Source organism: Leishmania major, chromosome 33, assembly GCF_000002725.2.
Source record: "Leishmania major strain Friedlin complete genome, chromosome 33".
In the NCBI taxonomy this organism is placed as follows: domain Eukaryota; phylum Euglenozoa; class Kinetoplastea; order Trypanosomatida; family Trypanosomatidae; genus Leishmania; species Leishmania major.
Window position 1 is genome coordinate 248,182 of NC_007285.2, and position 17,286 is coordinate 265,467.

The following is a 17,286-nucleotide window of genomic DNA, read 5'->3' on the forward strand; positions in this document are numbered from 1 at the left end:
GGGCCGAATACTAGCGCGCCATGTAAAAGAACAGTCGCCAGTACACTTCTCCGTACTCATGGACAGCGGTTGGGCGCTCGGTTTTGCTGAACACTAAAGAAGGGTTGGGGGTGCCCACGCGCCGTCTCGCTCGCTCTATGCGGATGCTGCTGGACACCTCGTGTCGCAGTACCAAGATGAAGAACGGGTCGAGAGTCGCGGCAAGACTCAAAAGACCACCAACCCACAGCGGCAGCGAGGGGTGCCGAGAGATGTGTTGCAGAAAGAAGAAAGAAAACGCGCACACGTGTGCACCCTCTTCGCTCCCGTCCCTCATCACTCGTCACTTCACCCGCATACGTGCATGGAAAGCGAAACACGCCCACCGCGTAGCTCCCGTACACCTCCCCCGTTGCAATTTCTTGCACTCCTAAGCAGGGGTTCGCGCCTTCGACAGAGCAAGCGCATCGACGCTCTCCAAAGCACTGGATGCGGTGGGTGTGGGTGCGCCCTCCTCCGCTCTACCACGTGGGCGTTGGAGTGGCAGTCCAGCGCCCCGGAGGTGATCCTCGAGCATCGCCTGGCGGCGCATGCAAAACGCTTTCCGCGTGCAAGCTTTGCACCCAGGATTGCCCCTGAGGAGGTGGTGGTTGGGGCAGCACCGGGTGCACAGCTGACGACCGCACCAGTCGCAGTTGGTACTCCAGCAGAACCACCCAAAGTACTCGCCGCAGTCCTCGCAAAACTCGCGGTTGTGAGGACGGCTTTCCTCCGGGGCTGCCGTGTACTCGATGGGCGGAATGGCTGCCTTGACATCATCTGGCACCTCATCATGCGTGCGCAGCAGATCAAACGATTGGCCCATGTTGAGAGGCAAAACACGCCAGCACCCTCACCCACTCCACAGGGCAAACAAATTCAAACGTCGCAGGCACGCGGGTGCGCAAAGGTCAGCAGTGACACGTGGTCCACAACGCAAGGCGATCAGTGTGTCTGACCGATGCGTGTGTCGCAGCTAGCAAGGGGGTGCTGGTCGCGGCCCACCGTGTAGGTGATACGCTCCGCACGGAGAAGACACAACGGAAAACGGGCGAGTGCAGCACCGACAAGTGGGGCGGAGCATCGAGCAAAGAAGGAGGGTGGAGGATGAAGAAACCAAGAAGATGCGCAGATCCACTAAGGGAACAAGGAATCGACACACATCCCTCACTGCTCCTCTTGTACCACAGCTGAAAAAGCACGCACACGCGTACTTTCCTCTCCGATCCGTGAGAGAGGAAACGAGAGGGTCGGTGCCTCTCGCGACCGAAGAAGCGCAGAGAGAGAGAGAGAACAAAGTCACCCGCTTCGCCCCACACAAATACGCAAAGAAACGGAAACGTCATCTGCGCTACGGCGTGGTGTCCGTTTAGGAGGCTGCAGTGAACGTGTTGTATCAACATCACCGATCATCTAAGGTGAGAGTGGGTGTGCGTTATTCTGCTTGTGCATTGTAAGGTTTCGTTTTCTGTTCACACACGTGATTATGCTTTCATCGTCTTCTCTTCATCACTGTCGTTGAGCAGAAGACATGTCCGCGTCCTGACACTGCCTCTCGCGTCTCTACAGCTTCCTCAGTGCACACAAAAACAACGCCACAACTCGCTCTCGTGTGCCGACTTCGCCCACGCCGCTCTCCTTCAGCTATCCCCTCACACACACACACATACTTGCGTGGCTGTCGCGCCCTTCTATCAGCCTAGCAATGCTCTCTTCACTGCGCGCCAGTGCACTGACGCAAGCGCCCCCACCCCACGCTTTGTCGGCTCTTGGCGCTCAAAAGCAACAAAGGCTGAGAAGTGCGGTGTCGAACGAGTGAAAGCTTGAAAAGTAACGCAGCGAAGCCAATGAGTGCGGGTCCTGCCGAGAGTGGCATCGATCGATAAGTGTTTTGCACACCACTGGCACGACGAGGGAGGTGAAGCAAAGCTACGCCACGTGGAAGCACACACACACACACGGTAGCAAGAGAACCCTTTGAAGTTTTCCCCTTTTCTCAACGCGCCCACTCCACACCCGCCGCAGGTCCGCAAACATACGCACGCACAGCCGCCGCTCACCCGCACCAGCGGCAGCACGGCTACATCCTCGACGTCGAGGACACGCCGCCCTGCCATCGAATCGGGGCCGTGCGCCTAACGCGCACCTCTCGCCCTTCCTCGCCCCTTCTCCGCATGCGTGCTGCGCGATTGGCTCCATACGCACCCGGGCGGGACTGCATGCCCTGAGCCGGGCGGGCAACGTCCAGCGTCCTGCTCCACGGCGGAGGCGGTGGCGTCCGTCGTGCAGTCAACAGGGGGTGGTCGGGGCGCATGCTGGATGACCTCAGAGAGGAAGTCCGCCAGCCCCGGGTCAGGGCCCTCCCAGACCCCGCACTCTGCCAGCATGTCCCATGCTTCACCTTCCCAGTCGCCTCACGCCGCGGCATCCCATAGTGCCGTGAGGCGGCCCATCACATTGCAGCCCTGATGACTCCATGGCGTAGCCCGAAGGGAGGAGGGGGCGCTCTCGACACGTTTCCGGCACCTGCGCCGACACCAGCTCACCCCGTCGGACGGAGGAGATGCCGCATATTCCAGGACGGCACTGGCGTATGATGAACAGAAGCGAGAAATAACAGCGGCAAACAGCCACAATGCACGCCGCGCGCAAACGACGGCACCCAGAGCGCAGCACAGGAGAAAGCACGCAACCAAGCAAACTGAGTCCGCACAGCTGAAAGTTACAAAACGAAAGAAAATATCGAGGGACGAAAAGGGACAAACGCAGCGGCGCACACACGCGTCAGTGCGCGCGCTCCGTCTCCACTCGCGCCTTCTTTTTGCCGTTTCCCTTTTTCGGCGCCGAGCCCGTCTCTTCGCTCTCATCGCCGCCGCTTTCGTTGGAGCCGTCGTCGCCGTCCACCTCGCTGTTGCCCCGACGCCGCGTGCGAGGGTCCACGACCTCGTAGCGCCATGAAGCACACAAGTCGAGTGCCTCCAGCTCAGACAACCTATCAGCTTCTGCTGCAGTCTGTACTCCCTCCTCGACGGCGGCAGGCCCGCACATGACGGCCTTGATGCGCTCCTCCAGGTATGGCATCCGCACAGGCAGCTCCTGCACCTCAGTCGGCATGTTGGCGTTGAAGCTACACGTCTTAGTCGGCATCCCGTTCTCGGACGGCGACACGATGCACAGGTGCACAAAGGATACGTGGCCGTTGCGCTTCAGTACAAACGCAGTGGCCTCGTTGCAGCCCACCATGGCTACCGGCCTGGCGTCCAGTGACGTGCGGCTCGCAGACACCATTGCCGGATGCATAGCGTGGGCGCCCACGTTGTCGTAGATGGGCACGAAGAAGACATCGCTGCATTGCTCATACGCGATGAGGACGCCGCGCGGGCAGTCGCGCGGGTGAAGCAGGTGGCCAAAGCCATCCATGACGCTTGTGAGCACCGTCAACCCTACGACAGGGCCGAAGTTTTCCGGTTGGCCACCCGGGGCGCGAGGACGGAAGGTGCCGATGAGGTGAAACGTCTCGTTGTCGCTCTCTATCGGGACGTTGTTCTTGGCAGCCCAGAAGTGTACGTCACCGGCGTGCGTGCCGGTCACGTAGTACGAGTACGGGGCGTTGAGCGACTTGTTGTGCTTGTTGACGCAGGCTGCGTTGTGGTGGTATGAGGAGTCGTACACCGCCTCATCCTCCACGTAGCTGATCTCTGCCACGCACGTGACGGCTGATTGCACAGAGTTGCGCGTCCACAAAAATTGTTCCACCACGTATGTCTCAGGGAACCGACTGACACGCGCGTGGCGATCCTTGTCGCAGGTGAACAGGCGGCGGCGTGCCACACCGCTGCGCTCCTCGGAGGCCGCCACCGGTTCGATTCGCGGAACGGGCGCAGTGAGGCAAAGGGTAGAGATAGTGCTGAAGTGCTGCAGCAGAAACCTAGCCGGCTTCGTTGCGTCACCGTCCACCTCGATCGTGTGCGACGGAGACCAGCTCAAGCGAATGCGGTAAACCTCGCCAAACTTGTCGGCAAACACAATCATCCCCTCCGGGCAGGTAGCCAGCGAGGTGATGCGCTTCGTGTGCGGCCCGTACTGGTACGACGGCTTCCAGTACTCTGCCTTGGCTAGCTGCTGCTTCTTCAAGGTCACTGGCTGCGCATTCGCCTTGGACTTCCTGCGCGCCTCGTCGTCCAAGATGTCTGCGGTGTCCATACTGCCCTCGTCATCGTCATCGTCATCGTCCGACGAGTTCTGAAGCGCATTAGGATTGTTCTGTTTCCACGACGATACGTTGTACACGTTAATAAGCTTGTTGTCTCCAGCGCTCACAACACACAGAGGGCCATCAGGGATGTGCAAGAATGCCACAGCACGCACGATCTGGCCGTCATCGACCAGGACGGAGTTGTGTGGCGACGGGGACGCCTCATCGTCAAGGGGATATCGGCCGATGATGAGCTTCGACCCGAACCCCATCACGACAGCTTTGTGTGGCAACGTGGCCACACTGAGCGAAGGCGCGTCGCTCAAGTTGCGCGGCATTGTACTGACCAAAGTGCCTCGGTCCGTTCGTTGCCTCGCGAGAGACTGTCTCGACTTTGTATGCGGGTCTGTGTCTGTGTGCTGACGTGCGTGTGTGTGTGTGTGTGTGTGTGCGTGTATGCTCATCAAAGGGGAGGGGGGGGGGCAGATGCAAGCGAAAGGCAAAGAGAGAGAGACTGAAAGGACCCCTGAAGAGGGGAAGAGAGCAGCAGCACAACGAGCAGCATCGGCAGAAGCATCGGCAGCGCCTGTAGACGGCTTGCACTTAGCTTCCCCTTTTGGACAACGCCTGTGCGGCGGGTCTTTTCGTGGGTTCTTTTAACGGTCCCGCTGCAACTGTGCAAAGGCCGGGAGCGCTGACAGAGAAGAGCAGTCGAAGCGCAACAGGGGCATGCGTGCACGGACTGATTTTCCGACCCATGACACGCGCAGGTGGAAAAAGCAGAGACGGCGGAGCACATGGAAAAAACAACAGAAACATATCCCCATTCTACTCCCGCAAGGTGCAAGGACAGTGTAGGATAAGCAGCGCCACCACACACGATCGAGGCCTCATCTGCGTTCCAACCTGGAAGGTCCTCTTGAGAGTAACCATCCCCACTCTTCCTTGCCCTCTCATGCCATAGCGTCGCCCTGTGCTTTCCTGCTTTGTATCACTTTCTGAGTGCTCCCTGTTTGGCGCGTCTCTTCCTCTCTCAAACATACCAAGTCAGGCAGCTGTTGCACGGCACGCCACAAGTGCTGGACGGTCGTTCTGAGAGTATTCAAGCGACACGGAGCTTGCAAACGTTAGCCAACAAGGACAACCAAGACACCTCGAGGGAAGGAAGAGGAGGAGAAGGGGGGTGGCACTGCCCTTCGTGGCTCCCTTTCGGCCTTTTCGAGTAAGCAACAGGGTGTCTGGCAGGACTTCACAAGCTCAGCTTTTCTTCTTACTGTTGATGAACTGCGCAAGCTCAAGCACCAGCTGGTCGTCCATGCGCTCATCTTCGACCTTTCGGAACTGTTGCTGCAGCTTCGCCGCCTCATGTTCATGCAACTGACGCTGGATGCGATCCACATACATGCGAGATGCCACGGAGCGGGAGCCGGACATGACATAGCCCAGTTTCTCTGCAGCTGCGATCTCTTCCGCAGTTTGCCCTACCTCGCCACGACGTGGCGCTCGCTTGAACTGGCTGAGGAACTCTGCGCGAGTCATCTGTGATGGGTGCTTGGCAGCGACCGCATCGGCGCCGCCAGCAACGCCTGCCACGGCGTCGACATTGTGTCCACCACTCTCACCGGCGTCCGATGACGCTTGCGACCCCATCTGGGCTGGAAGCTGAATCGTGAAACTATCGTCATCATCACTGCCGTGGTTGTCACTGCGGATGTGGCGGCCACGCGACAGCTGCGGGTTGTTCGCCAGGGGAGGATCACCAGCAAATTGAATCCGTTTCCGTCCCATCCCAGATTGGCTCCCCGGCTCGTCCGGCGGGGCCCGCCTCGCAGGCGCAGTCGCGACTACCGCGGGAGCGTGCTCGACGAGATCGCGATGCTGGGCCCTGGCTTTGGCCACAAGCTTTGCGAGGGCGCTAGTCGGCGCCGCAGGGATGCGTGAAATCGCGTCAGTCCCTTCACCGTGGCTGACCTTCCGCGGCGGCTCACCGGACACCCCAGCGGGATCTGTGACGACTGGAGAACGCAAAGCCCACGTGAGGCCGGCACTGGTTGCCGGCGCCTGGGCATCGGTCACTGAGGGCGGAGCAGAGTCGTCAGCACCTTCCCGTGCGTCGTCGGCAGTGGAGGCTGATCGGTAGGGGTACCCGGTGGCGTGGAGAACAGCAGAGACGTACTCACGAATTTCATCAGCGCGCTGCAGCGAGGCTGCCTCGGTTTGACTGCGGGTCGAAGCGGTCTCCCCGCTGACCTCCTCTGTCAGCGACGCAGCGTCATTGCGGGGTCGGCGTCGATGCTGCTCACGGCGGCGGCGCAGCTGAATAAAATTGGACTGCCAGAGCCAAAACCCCTGCACGCTATACGCGTTCTCTTCAAGGCTGCGACATATTATCTGTTCCATCGCATCCCCAGACGGAAAATCCGCAGGTGAGGCGGATGCGACGGGCAGAGCCCAAACACTGTTGCTCATGGCGCGCCGTCAAAACAAAGAGAGAGGGTACCTTTTAAAGCAGCGCAAAAGCCTGCAGACCAGTGGTCACCACACACACACACACACACACACACACACACACACGTCCACTAAGGCGTAGGTGGTGAGCACACACGCACACAGAGAACGAGAGAGACAGAGAGACGCGAAGAGCGGGGAGCGAGCAATACAAAGACGACACCTCGGAGGGACGAGGCGCAAACGCAAGAAAACGCGAAGGACAGCGGCGCACACAAGTAGGCGTATACGTGTGCGAGCGTGTAGAAGGGGAGTTGCTGAGAAAGGGGGGAGGGAGGGGGCGAAAGAGAGGCGGAGATGCAGAGGGTGAGGCGGAGAGGGCCACACAGTCGCCTACAGTGAAAAAAAGACAGGCTGCAAGAAGAACAGGCCTGCTCGCCACGGCGCACGAGGGGCGCAGCGTACTGGTGACCGCGCAGCCTAGCTGCGCGCACCAGCAGCAACTCCTCTACCACACACATGCCCCATCACCGCCCCAGATGAAGAGCGGAAGAAAGGATTACGAAAGCAGCGCATAAAACCCACGCTTAGATGACGGTAGACGAACATTGTCCCATCCGATATTTTCTTTATGCAAAAACGTATCCGTCGGATGCACAGCGCAGGTGGAACACGTAACGCACGCCAATGCAGCAGATGGTGGCACACTGCCGGGCGTTGCCACACACCGCAAGGCGGTGCAGTCCCCCATCGTCGACCACGAAGGCCGCGAAGGCAACAAGGGAGCAACGAGAGGCAGAAGCGAAGATCTCGAGGGGGAGTGTGGCGACTAGCTCCATCAAAACAAGAGCGGAGCCCCTACCAAAGGGCAAAGGAAGAAAAGGGCGAGGGGCGCGGTAAGGCAGGAAGGTGGCAAAAAGCGAGCAGAACGCACCCGCACAAGCATGCACATCCCTGCGTCTGCACCCGAGAGATAACGACTTAACGCGCCTCATCGCTCCCATCCGGCTCGCTCTTCCCATCACCCACCGCACCCGGGCTATTCACCGGCGCCGCTTCGATTACTGCTGGCGTAACCACGCCAATTAGCAATGCGCGTCGAAGCGTATCGGACACGCGTAAGCCCTCAATAAACTCCAGCATCTCTTCCTGTGACAAGCGCACCACGCGCTTCGTGTTGATGGGCGTCGACGTCCTCGCTACCTCATCCGACGTTTCGGCAGGAGCGGCACGGCGCTTCAGCTCTTTCGCCGCCTCGGCTGTTGTCGCCTTTTCGGGTGGCTCCGCCGACCTGGCGGTAGCGTAGTCGTCTGCTAGAGCGGAGGCCGTCATCGAGCCGCGACTGCGCTTCGCGCCGGCGACTCGCTTCCTTCCATGCAGCGCGGCGTCTGCTGTAGAGCCGTCACCCGCAGCGTCCGCGTAATCAGCACCATCGGTTGCAGAGGAAGTGAAGTGCTGCTCGTCAGCGGGTGTCGCATTCACTACAGTCGTTGTTAGTGACGGATTCACGAGAGGACTACTCGCGACTGTCGGTAAGGAAAGAGCAGCTGGCAGATTCCTAGCAGGCCGCATCCTCCTCTTCCGTATGGTGATATGGCCATTCTCGAGCACCAGATCGTCATCATCGTCGACCCAGGTGCGAGTGGTTCCGGCAGTACTGGGCGGATGAGTCGCCGATGCGACCTCAGAGGTGGGCCCATCCACGACACAGGCAACCGCGCAGCTCTCTGGTCTTGCCTCGGTGTTGGCTTCATCGGCCCTCTCAATATCTTGCAACGTCTCCTCTTTTGCATTGTTACTGTGCATGTCGCTGCGCGGCTCGCTGCCGCTACGACTGCTCCACCCAGAGGAGGCGCTCCAGCCATCGTCCTCGTTGATGCAACTGCCATGTAGCCCTCGGTCGGCGGAAGGTGGGAGCCCGCGGCGAGGAAAATGCGCGGTGGCTGCGGCGGCTGCCGCTGACCCGGCAGACTGTGGTGCGGGGGCCTGGCGATAGATCAGACTTCCCGGCCTACAGCGCCCCTCCACTTCTTCCCTGCTGAACACTTGAAGCGGAGGTGGTTCGGCGCACAAGGAGGCCAGCAACTCCTCCCTCTCGTCCGCGGAGAAGGTGTACGCAACGCAGCCCCTGTCAAACACACGGTGACCCGGCGGACCGCGAGCCTCGATCGGCAGCAACGAGGGAGATGGAATAGTATCCAGCACGAGTGACTGCGGTGCTGCCGATGCCGCGGAGGGCGACGGTTGGACAAGATGCAGGCGGTGTGAGGTAGCTGAAGCCCTTTTCTGGCTCGCACTGGGCGAGGAGGCGTTCTCCGCCAAAGGGGCTGCGTGTGACACAGAAGGCGGTCTCAAAACAAAGCGTAGAGCACCTTGAAATGAGTCAGCTGCGCCGTGCTTGCTCGCACGCTGAACATGCACCCCATCACTGTTCGATGCGAGCCCACCGTTAACCTCGGGAAGAACGTGACGTAGCGCCGCAGCAGCGTCGGGAAAGGAGCCGCGAATGCAGGGCTCTGAGAACTCTGCCGCAAACCCCACCTCCTCCAACTCCGCTGCCGCTGTTTGAGGCTCGGTGTGGGGAAGCGAGCAATAAGCCTTCGCATCAGTCTTCGATGGCTCACCGTCGTTCGATGCCTCCACCTTCCACGGGCTCCGGCGCACTGCCAAGGCCGCGGTACACATATGCTGTGCATCCTCATATATTATGGACACCGATGATGCCCCATCGGATGACGCGCCAGGCGCCGCCGTGGTAAGAGACGTTGAGCCACCATTCTGCGACTCGACGAGCGGTCGTTGCGCAAACAGCGGTGCTGCCATCACGCGCCCTGCAACGTCTGGCAGCTGGTTTGAGAGTCGCAGAAGGCTTTCCGTATCCGCCGCGTCATCAGTGGCTATTCCACCGCGAGGAGCGCAGCCACTCGCGTTGCGAGACGCGGAGGTGGCCTCCATGATCTGGAGGATGCGCGGGGCAGTCCACGGCGTCAAGATATCGTTGACTCCATTGAGCATTCTTCGCACACAGGGAGAGGCACGCACGCACGGTCACCGCCTCAAAGGGAGTGCGCCGCTGGCTGTCCTCCTTTGCCCCCTGGACAGGAGGAGAAGCGCCAGAGACGTTCAAAGCAAAAAAAACGGCAAAAAGAATAGCGGCCGCCAGCGGCAACAATAAGTCACGGCAGTGTGCGCTACGTGACGCGGCGCTGTCACTTTCTCTTCGATCAGCGCACGTGCTGAGAGGCCAAACGTGGTGTTCTATCGTGCTTGAGCGTCAGCTACCGTGCTCTCCCCCAGTTACCACTGCCCCACCCACCCACCCCCGATCGTCTCTGAAGAGAGTCCGGCCAGGAGTAGAAGCTCGCAACGCTGTAGGGAAGAGATGGGGGAGGCCAGATGAGCCAGTGGGTGAGAAACCAACCACGACGGCGAGCAGCTCGCCTTTCTTTTTCCGGTCTGTGGGAGGGAAGTGGGCTATGTGGAACGTGCAAGGGAGTTGAGAAATGCAAGAGAGAGAAAGACGACGAACGTGAGCGTGAAGAGTACATAAAATGCCTCGAAGCCCTCCCCAATGCCTGAGAGAGTCCACCATTCCTATGCGTGCCAACGCACGCACACACTTTGGCGCATATGTATAGCCCCACAAAAAGTTACACATAGTACCAGAGAAACGCTCGAGCCCGGACTCACGCGAAAAGATGCGAGCACCACGTAGAGAGCGCTGCACGTTGACCCCATGCAAGGAGAAGAGGGAGTAGGGCCCGCGTTCTCGACTCGCCAGTCACCTTACCTGTGGGAGGAGCGGGGGAGGGGGCTGCGAGCACATCGGCAAAGGGGTCTTTCGGTCGCCCAATGCACTGCATCGCTTCCTCCGTGCTCTTGACGCTTCATCTCCTGATAAGCTCCACATTTGCGTTTGCTTCTGTTGGCTTCTCCTCCCTACCCCACCCCCGCATGGAGACAAGAAGAGAGGATAGATGAAAGCATGCATTCAGAAAACAAAACGCCTATGAACATCGGCTCTCCGGGTAAAGGCGCGTGTAGAGGCTTTGCTATACATGTGTGCCCAAACAAGACAGTAAAAAAGGCACCAAGTGCGAAGGTCTGCGGAGGTCTGCGGAGGTCTTGAAGAGCACGACGGAGGTCATCTAAAGCAACAACAACATCAAACAAACAAATATACATCAGCGGAGTAAAGACTGCATGAGCCGCAGCTAGACAAGCAACATATCCCGTGTGTCTGTACTCGCATGCGTCTTGCGAGACATGCGACCAACGAGTCGTTCGCTTCGCCACGTGAAGAACGCGAAGGACTCTGGTCAACAAACCCTCGGTGTGGCGACTGGAACGCCACCTCGGCAGCCGCAGCATCTCACCTCTTGTGCGAACTCTCCTCGTCAACGCATGGCTCTGTTAGACGCTTGTCATGAGGTCCTGTAAGGCCGGAGCAAGGTCCGGGAACTGTGCTGACAGTTCCTCCATGATATTCACAACCGCCCGGCGGCCCTCATCCAGCCGCGCCGCCTCTGTCGCAGCCTCCTCCGGGTAGCACAAGAGCCGGTACGTGCCTGCTTCACCATCCCGCAGCCGTTGAAGGTTGTTCTGCCGCAATCGCTTCTCGTCCTCAGCGCGATTGCGCTCTTTCTTAGCTGCGGCGATTTGGCCCTGCAAATCCTCGATCTGGGCGTCTAGGCTCTGTATCTCGTGCTGGGTGCGGTCCACGTCCGCTGCAATGCGATCCATCTCTGCCATGCTCTCCTTGACTAACTTTTCCTTCCTGCGTGACTCCTGCCGCTTTGCATTCAGCTCCTTGAAGAGGCGCATGTTCTCCTTCTCCACGGCGAGCCGAGTCACGCCATTCTTGTTCTTCTCAGACGCTATCTGGATTGCCTTGCCTTTGGTCCGAATGATATCGCGATGGTCGATCATCTTCTGCATCTCCTCTATGAGGAACTTCTGCTCGCGCTGCAGCTGCGACATGCGCTGCTCCATGAACGTGATCTCCTTCTTCATCTTCTCCATCTCGGCGCACCCGATTGTAGGGTCCAGCGCCATCTCTGTCTCCCGCGCAACCTGTAGCTTCCGCTCCCAGAACATGATGTCACGCTCACACGAGAGGATCTGCTCAACGATGTCAGACTTGCTCTGACGCATGTCCTCCACCTTCTTCTCAAGCTGAATTGCTTCACGCTTCCTCTCCTCGAGTCGTCGAACCAGATCGTTTTCAAGGAAGAACACGTCGTCAGAGGCGCTCTGCTGCGCACCGTTGTTTTGGCTGAGCAATGTATTTACCCGCTTCATTTCTAGATGCATTGCGTTCGATTTGTTCTGCAAATTCGCAACCTGCTGCTTGCCTTCGCTGATGTTGGCGAGAAGGCGATCCTTTTTCTGTGTCAGGATGGTCGCCTTTGCCTGGGCATCGAGGATGGCTTCGTTGATGTCGTTCATGCTGTTCTTGTAGTTAACCAACTCGGTCTGCAGCCGGATCCACTCCTGCTGCAGTGCTTCGTTCACGGTAGACTTGGTGGCGATGGCCCTGGAAAGACTGTTGATCGTCGCCTCGAGGGGTCCGACATGATCGCCCTGCAAATCGTTGTGCGCTGCTAGAATCTGCTCGTACTGGTGATTGAGCTGGTCAAGCTGATTTTGCTTGCGATCGATCTCGTTGTTGCGACGGCGGATGTCGACCTGCATCTTTTCTATCATCGCACTACGTGACTGCAGCTCCTTCTCGAGGTCCGCCAGAGTGGTTGCGAGCGTTTCGTTGTAAGCTTTCGACTGCAATGTATCCACACGGATTCGTGCCAGCTCGTTCTCCATCTGAGTCACCTTTTGCTCCTTTGCGCGGATCGATTCCTTGATCTTTCGGATTTCCTGCAGTGCACCTTTGCTCTCTTGCTTCAAGGTAGATTCCTTGCTCAGATGCACCAGCATTTCGTTCTCCATTTCAACTATGGCTTTGGCGTGTTTTGCAATCTGCTTTTCCACCTCCGATAGCTCAGCTGCCTTGAGTTTCATTTTCTGCTCGATGGCCTTGCGCTCTTCGACTGAGCTGGCAATGCTCTGCTCCAAAAGCGCATAGGCCTTAGTGGCCTCCTCCTTCTTCAACAGAAGTCCGTCCATCTGCCTTTCCAAGATGATGATTTCGTTGTCAATGCGAGACATGAACGCAGTGAGCTTGGCGTTCTCTGCCTGCGACGTGCGAATGTCGTGACGGTAGCCAGTAATCTCGTTCTCGAGCACAAGCAGTTCATTCTTCTGCTGCTGCAGCGCCTCTTCTGTCTTCCGCACTGCATCCTGTCGTCGCTGCATGCCAATAAGAGAGCTTCGCCACTGCTGTACGAGTTGCTTCTTCTCCATAACAATGGCCTCCATCTCCGATGCGGCATCGGCCAATGTCTCGCGCGCGCGCTTCGTTTCCTCACGCTGGTTGCCTATCTGCTCATCTAGCATCGCGCTTTCGTTCTCTAGTGTCTCGATGCGCTTCTGCATGGAGAGAATGAGTGAGTCTTGTCGCAGCTTTGCCCTTTCCAAGTTAGTGATATCATCCTCGGTCTTGTGGGCGGCGCGACGCTCGAGCTCTACCTCATCCTTCAACTCCTGATTGAACCGCTCCACCTTCATCAGCGTCTCCGTCAGCTTAGCCAGCTCGTTGTGATAACGGGTGTACTGCTTCTGCATATCATCAACTTTCTTCTGTGCGCTCTCTGCCGCAGAAGACAGCTCCTCGCGCGCGCGCAGCTTGTCTTCATGTTGCTGTTGAATCGCGGCATGTTTTTCGTGGTAACCTTCCAGGGTTTTTTGCAGGGTTGCCAGATGCTGCTGGGCATTGTAGAGGTCCACACCGCAGCTTTCGCGCTCCTTTTCTACACCTGAGAGCTCATTGTTCGTCTCATGGATCTGTTGCGACAGTTCCTGCAAGTGTTTGCGCAGCTGCTCCTCGATACGGCGCTGCACTGGTGCTAGAACATCTGATTCGGGGTCAATTTCAGAAACATCACTGTCGCTTTCGTTAGCGACGCTCTCATTTGGGGACCGCATTCTTGCGAATACTTTTTCCTTTGTGTCGCTTCAGTATTTCTATGAAAAGTCACAACACTCCGCCAACTGGCTTTCGGAAGCTTCAGTACAAGAAGGAGTACGTTCTTCTAAAGGTTGACAGAAAAATACACAGTAATTTTGCCAAAAGGCAGGAGGAAAACGACAGGAGAGTTAAACGGGCACGGATCGAGGTTCCACCGCATGTTTGCATAACAGTGCGACGAGTTTGACACTTGCACGGATGCTCGGAGACAGAGTCTGCAAAAGTGGGCACAAAAAGGACTCTCACAGACGACAGATACGGGTGCTCTGAGCTGCTGAGCAACATCATTCACAATCAGTGAGAAGGACAGTACTTTTCACTCTGCCTCACGCCTAACTTTCGATGAAGGAAAAAAAAGGACACCAGCCTGCGTCTTTGTTGTTCTTTATCCTGTGTTACTCTCTAGCTCTCAAGTCACCAAAAAGAAAGAGGGCAATGATGCGAAGAGAGCTACTTGCTGGCCGCACTGATTTTCCCGGTAAGGCGCTTCTCTTCCTCTACGGCCCATTGCGGCATCTGGTTGATTTCACCATAGTTAGGAACCGGAGCCTGATCAATGCCATTCTGATGAGGGCGGTACTTTTCTGGCAGCTCCGGCACTACACGGTAGCTATAGTCTTTTGTCTTGAATTGTTTGTAGTACAGCCATTCCTCCTTCGTGTCGAACCGCTCAGGAGGATTACCGTTTTGAAAAGCAAGCACTGCAGCGCGGATAGCGCGGCGAGTGAGAAGTGGTACGCCGCGCGTGCGAAGCTCGCGCTTGCTGCACGTCATCAAGTCATTCCAGTCTTTGAATGTTGCTTTGAAATCGCTTGTCGGCGCTAGGCGATGGACATCAGCCTTTTCTAAAAACACCTCATGATTTGGCACGTACGATGTCGGTGGGCGAATCACAACTGGAAGTACCTCGGAGCGCATTGATGTTTCGATAGGTGCGAGTTTGCGCGGGTCAGGCATGTACGTGTACTTGTATGCTTTGTGCGGACCCGTAGTCTGATCCAGGAATCTAGCTGTGTAGCGCATTTCGACGCCTGCTACAAAGCGCGACAGAAAAGAAAGCTACCTCAGCCGCTCGCACTGTGAAGAGACGACAGAGTGAATAAAGCGACAAGAAAGCAAGACAGAGAGAGAGTGAATACCGAAAAAGAAATCGTCTTCGTTCAGAATGACTCCAGATGGAAGCCACAAGCGGCTATACAGACTAAAAGCTGTGAGCTGCTTTGGAAAGCAGAGACACGAAAACCGACACACAGGTTTACGTTGCCGTTTCGCATGTCCGCGCGCCAGGTAACCGAAGAGAACATCCACGCTCTGGTGGCCTCTTACACTGTCCTATTTCAAAAACAACTCACTCCCCACTGACAACTATCAGGTGAGCACTCAACAATGATTTCAGTCCACGACTGCAGCAGCCTCAGACCACGCACAAAATTCAGCTCTTCACGTATATTTGCCATTGATGCTTGCTTGACATAGATTTTCGAAGCTGGACTTTGTGCTACTTATATAATGCTACGATTTATCTGTCGTGCCGGCTTTTACAGTTGGTGGGATGACTGTACAGATGATCACTGCTTCTAATGTTGGTGCAAAACATCACCATCACCTACACAACACTGTTTTCCTCTATGATACCGTGTATCAGCCAGGTTTTTAATCCATCACCCCTCCTGTTACCAAAAAGTAGATCACTTCTCGAGCATACACACATTTTCCTGGATAAAGTGTGCCCTTACTCCGCCATCCAGCACGAGTTCCAGCACCGCCTCCCACACAGGCATGTCGCAGGCCCCACCCCGCCCTGCGAAGCAGCAGTGCACACACGCGGTACAGCAATGCGTCGGCCCAGCCATCTCAGCACCGCATCGGCCTCAAACCCTCACCGCCACCACCGCCGCCTCGCAGGTCGCCTCACAGCCGCACCCACACCATGCCCGTCGCCACGTGATGCATCCCCCTCGGAGGGGCCTCGGGCTCCCCACACCAGCGGGCAGTGCGAGGGTCGGGTGGTGGGGTGCGTTCCGGCCGCGCGGACACTCGGCCCATCATGTGGAGGGCACGCGTGTGCCCACGGCCGCAGGTCGCTCAGACGCAACGCCGTCCAGGACCGGCTATCCGACACCAGCAGCGACGCATCGCTCTCACCGCTCCCCAAGGTCGTAGGCACATGACCCTGTCACCACCAGAGGTGGCTCCGCATTTGGCAGGGATAGAGCGGGGGGCTGCCCCGCTTCCACCCTGAGAGGGTCGGCGTGTGTACTGGGCCCTGAGCTGCCACGCACCGAGAGGTGTGCCCACACACACACACACACACGCACCGTCGTCATCAGGGTTCATGAGCTGATTGGGAAAGGCGGAAGCGCAAGAGCCGAGACTGAGTTGCATCTTCGCGGGCGCGTGTGGATGCAGTTAGTGTTGACATTATAGGTACCTTTTCGGCATGTCATGCATACTGTGATACTAGCCTAACCACTTGTTCCAGTGACGCCACAGTATTGATTTTGGTTCCGGTGCATGAGGTAAAAAGGGTGCTCGATGAAGCTCAGAATTATCGCTCAACTAGATGACCGCTATAAATTTTAAGCACCTCTGTGCATGAAGCTGTTTTGCACACACTGTAGAGACTCGTGTGCGTGCTAGAAAGAGAATGGAGTATCGGCAAATGTTAGGTGGAACGAGAAAGACTGTCCAGCTGCAGCTGTAACGACCATCTGGGAGGTGAAGCATTTTGCAAGTGTATGAGCTCGGGCAGAAGCAGCAAAAAAGCACAGAAAATCTGCATGGTAGGGCCACACGAAGGAAGAAAGACTACGGGTGCTTTACATCGGGAAACACTGAATGGGGGGGGGTTGTTTCGCAAGCTGATGGTCGTGCGTGTGAAACTGCTGGAGAGAATCTTTCACGCAACAGCGAAAATACACGGATGCCGTTCTCAGCGTGCCTGTGTAAACTGGGATGAATCAGGGAAAGCCATTCGCTGATTTTTTTGCACGATCTGTCGTTATTTGTTTCAAGACCGCAAAACGGTAGTAGTTACTCAAGTGCAATCTACACCTGAGGTTTACTGCAGACATACTGTTTTCCTGTGTTCAGTATGACCTGGGGAGGTTAAGCGGCATCACCGCCGAGGACGAGGAACAGACGAGTGCGTGCAGGTCACCCGCTTGGGCTATCCTTTCAAGCTTAGTTCTGTTTTGGACTCCAGAATGGATCGTAGCAGAAACGGTGACAGCTTTGCAGCCTGTGCTCGTATTCCCGTTCCCCCTCTAGTTTGAAAAGCGGGGAGGGGACTTACCTGCTGAATTCATAGAGCGCACTAAAAGGGAGTGTACATGTGTGGTTCTGTCTCTCTCTCCCCCCTGAGTCCTGTGTTCGAAGCAGCATGCAGCGGCACTTTCTGCAGAACTGGATGAGGAGTCGTGCAAATGCATCTTTTCATACATCCCCACCCCACCCCAAGTGTTGTGGGTGAATGGCAAGCTTTTTAGCGAGGCACGCGAACAAAGCCCTAGTTGGCGGGTCCCATGCGTCAGAGAGAACT

The 17,286-nt window shown here is 57.2% G+C and overlaps 6 protein-coding genes across 6 annotated transcripts; all 6 read right to left on the reverse strand.

The window, feature by feature from the left end:
* Positions 1-409: 409 nt before the first annotated feature.
* LMJF_33_0565 (conserved hypothetical protein) lies at positions 410-844 on the reverse strand (the record flags this gene model as incomplete). Its single annotated transcript, XM_001685745.1, has 1 exon — positions 410-844. The coding sequence occupies one exon, from the start codon at positions 842-844 to the stop codon at positions 410-412; it is 435 nt and encodes a 144-aa protein (XP_001685797.1).
* Positions 845-2,802: 1,958 nt separating this feature from the next.
* Positions 2,803-4,551, reverse strand: LMJF_33_0570 (conserved hypothetical protein; the record flags this gene model as incomplete). The annotated part of the gene is made up of 1 exon (XM_001685746.1): positions 2,803-4,551. The coding sequence occupies one exon, from the start codon at positions 4,549-4,551 to the stop codon at positions 2,803-2,805; it is 1,749 nt and encodes a 582-aa protein (XP_001685798.1).
* Positions 4,552-5,470: 919 nt separating this feature from the next.
* On the reverse strand, positions 5,471-6,613 carry LMJF_33_0580 (conserved hypothetical protein; the record flags this gene model as incomplete). The annotated part of the gene is made up of 1 exon (XM_001685747.1): positions 5,471-6,613. One exon carries the CDS (start codon positions 6,611-6,613, stop codon positions 5,471-5,473), a length of 1,143 nt encoding a protein of 380 aa, XP_001685799.1.
* A 1,029-nt stretch (positions 6,614-7,642) lies between these two features.
* On the reverse strand, positions 7,643-9,676 carry LMJF_33_0585 (conserved hypothetical protein; the record flags this gene model as incomplete). Its single annotated transcript, XM_001685748.1, has 1 exon — positions 7,643-9,676. One exon carries the CDS (start codon positions 9,674-9,676, stop codon positions 7,643-7,645), a length of 2,034 nt encoding a protein of 677 aa, XP_001685800.1.
* A 1,398-nt stretch (positions 9,677-11,074) lies between these two features.
* LMJF_33_0590 (conserved hypothetical protein) lies at positions 11,075-13,702 on the reverse strand (the record flags this gene model as incomplete). Its single annotated transcript, XM_001685749.1, has 1 exon — positions 11,075-13,702. One exon carries the CDS (start codon positions 13,700-13,702, stop codon positions 11,075-11,077), a length of 2,628 nt encoding a protein of 875 aa, XP_001685801.1.
* Positions 13,703-14,195: 493 nt separating this feature from the next.
* On the reverse strand, positions 14,196-14,768 carry LMJF_33_0600 (conserved hypothetical protein; the record flags this gene model as incomplete). The annotated part of the gene is made up of 1 exon (XM_001685750.1): positions 14,196-14,768. One exon carries the CDS (start codon positions 14,766-14,768, stop codon positions 14,196-14,198), a length of 573 nt encoding a protein of 190 aa, XP_001685802.1.
* Positions 14,769-17,286: the final 2,518 nt, after the last annotated feature.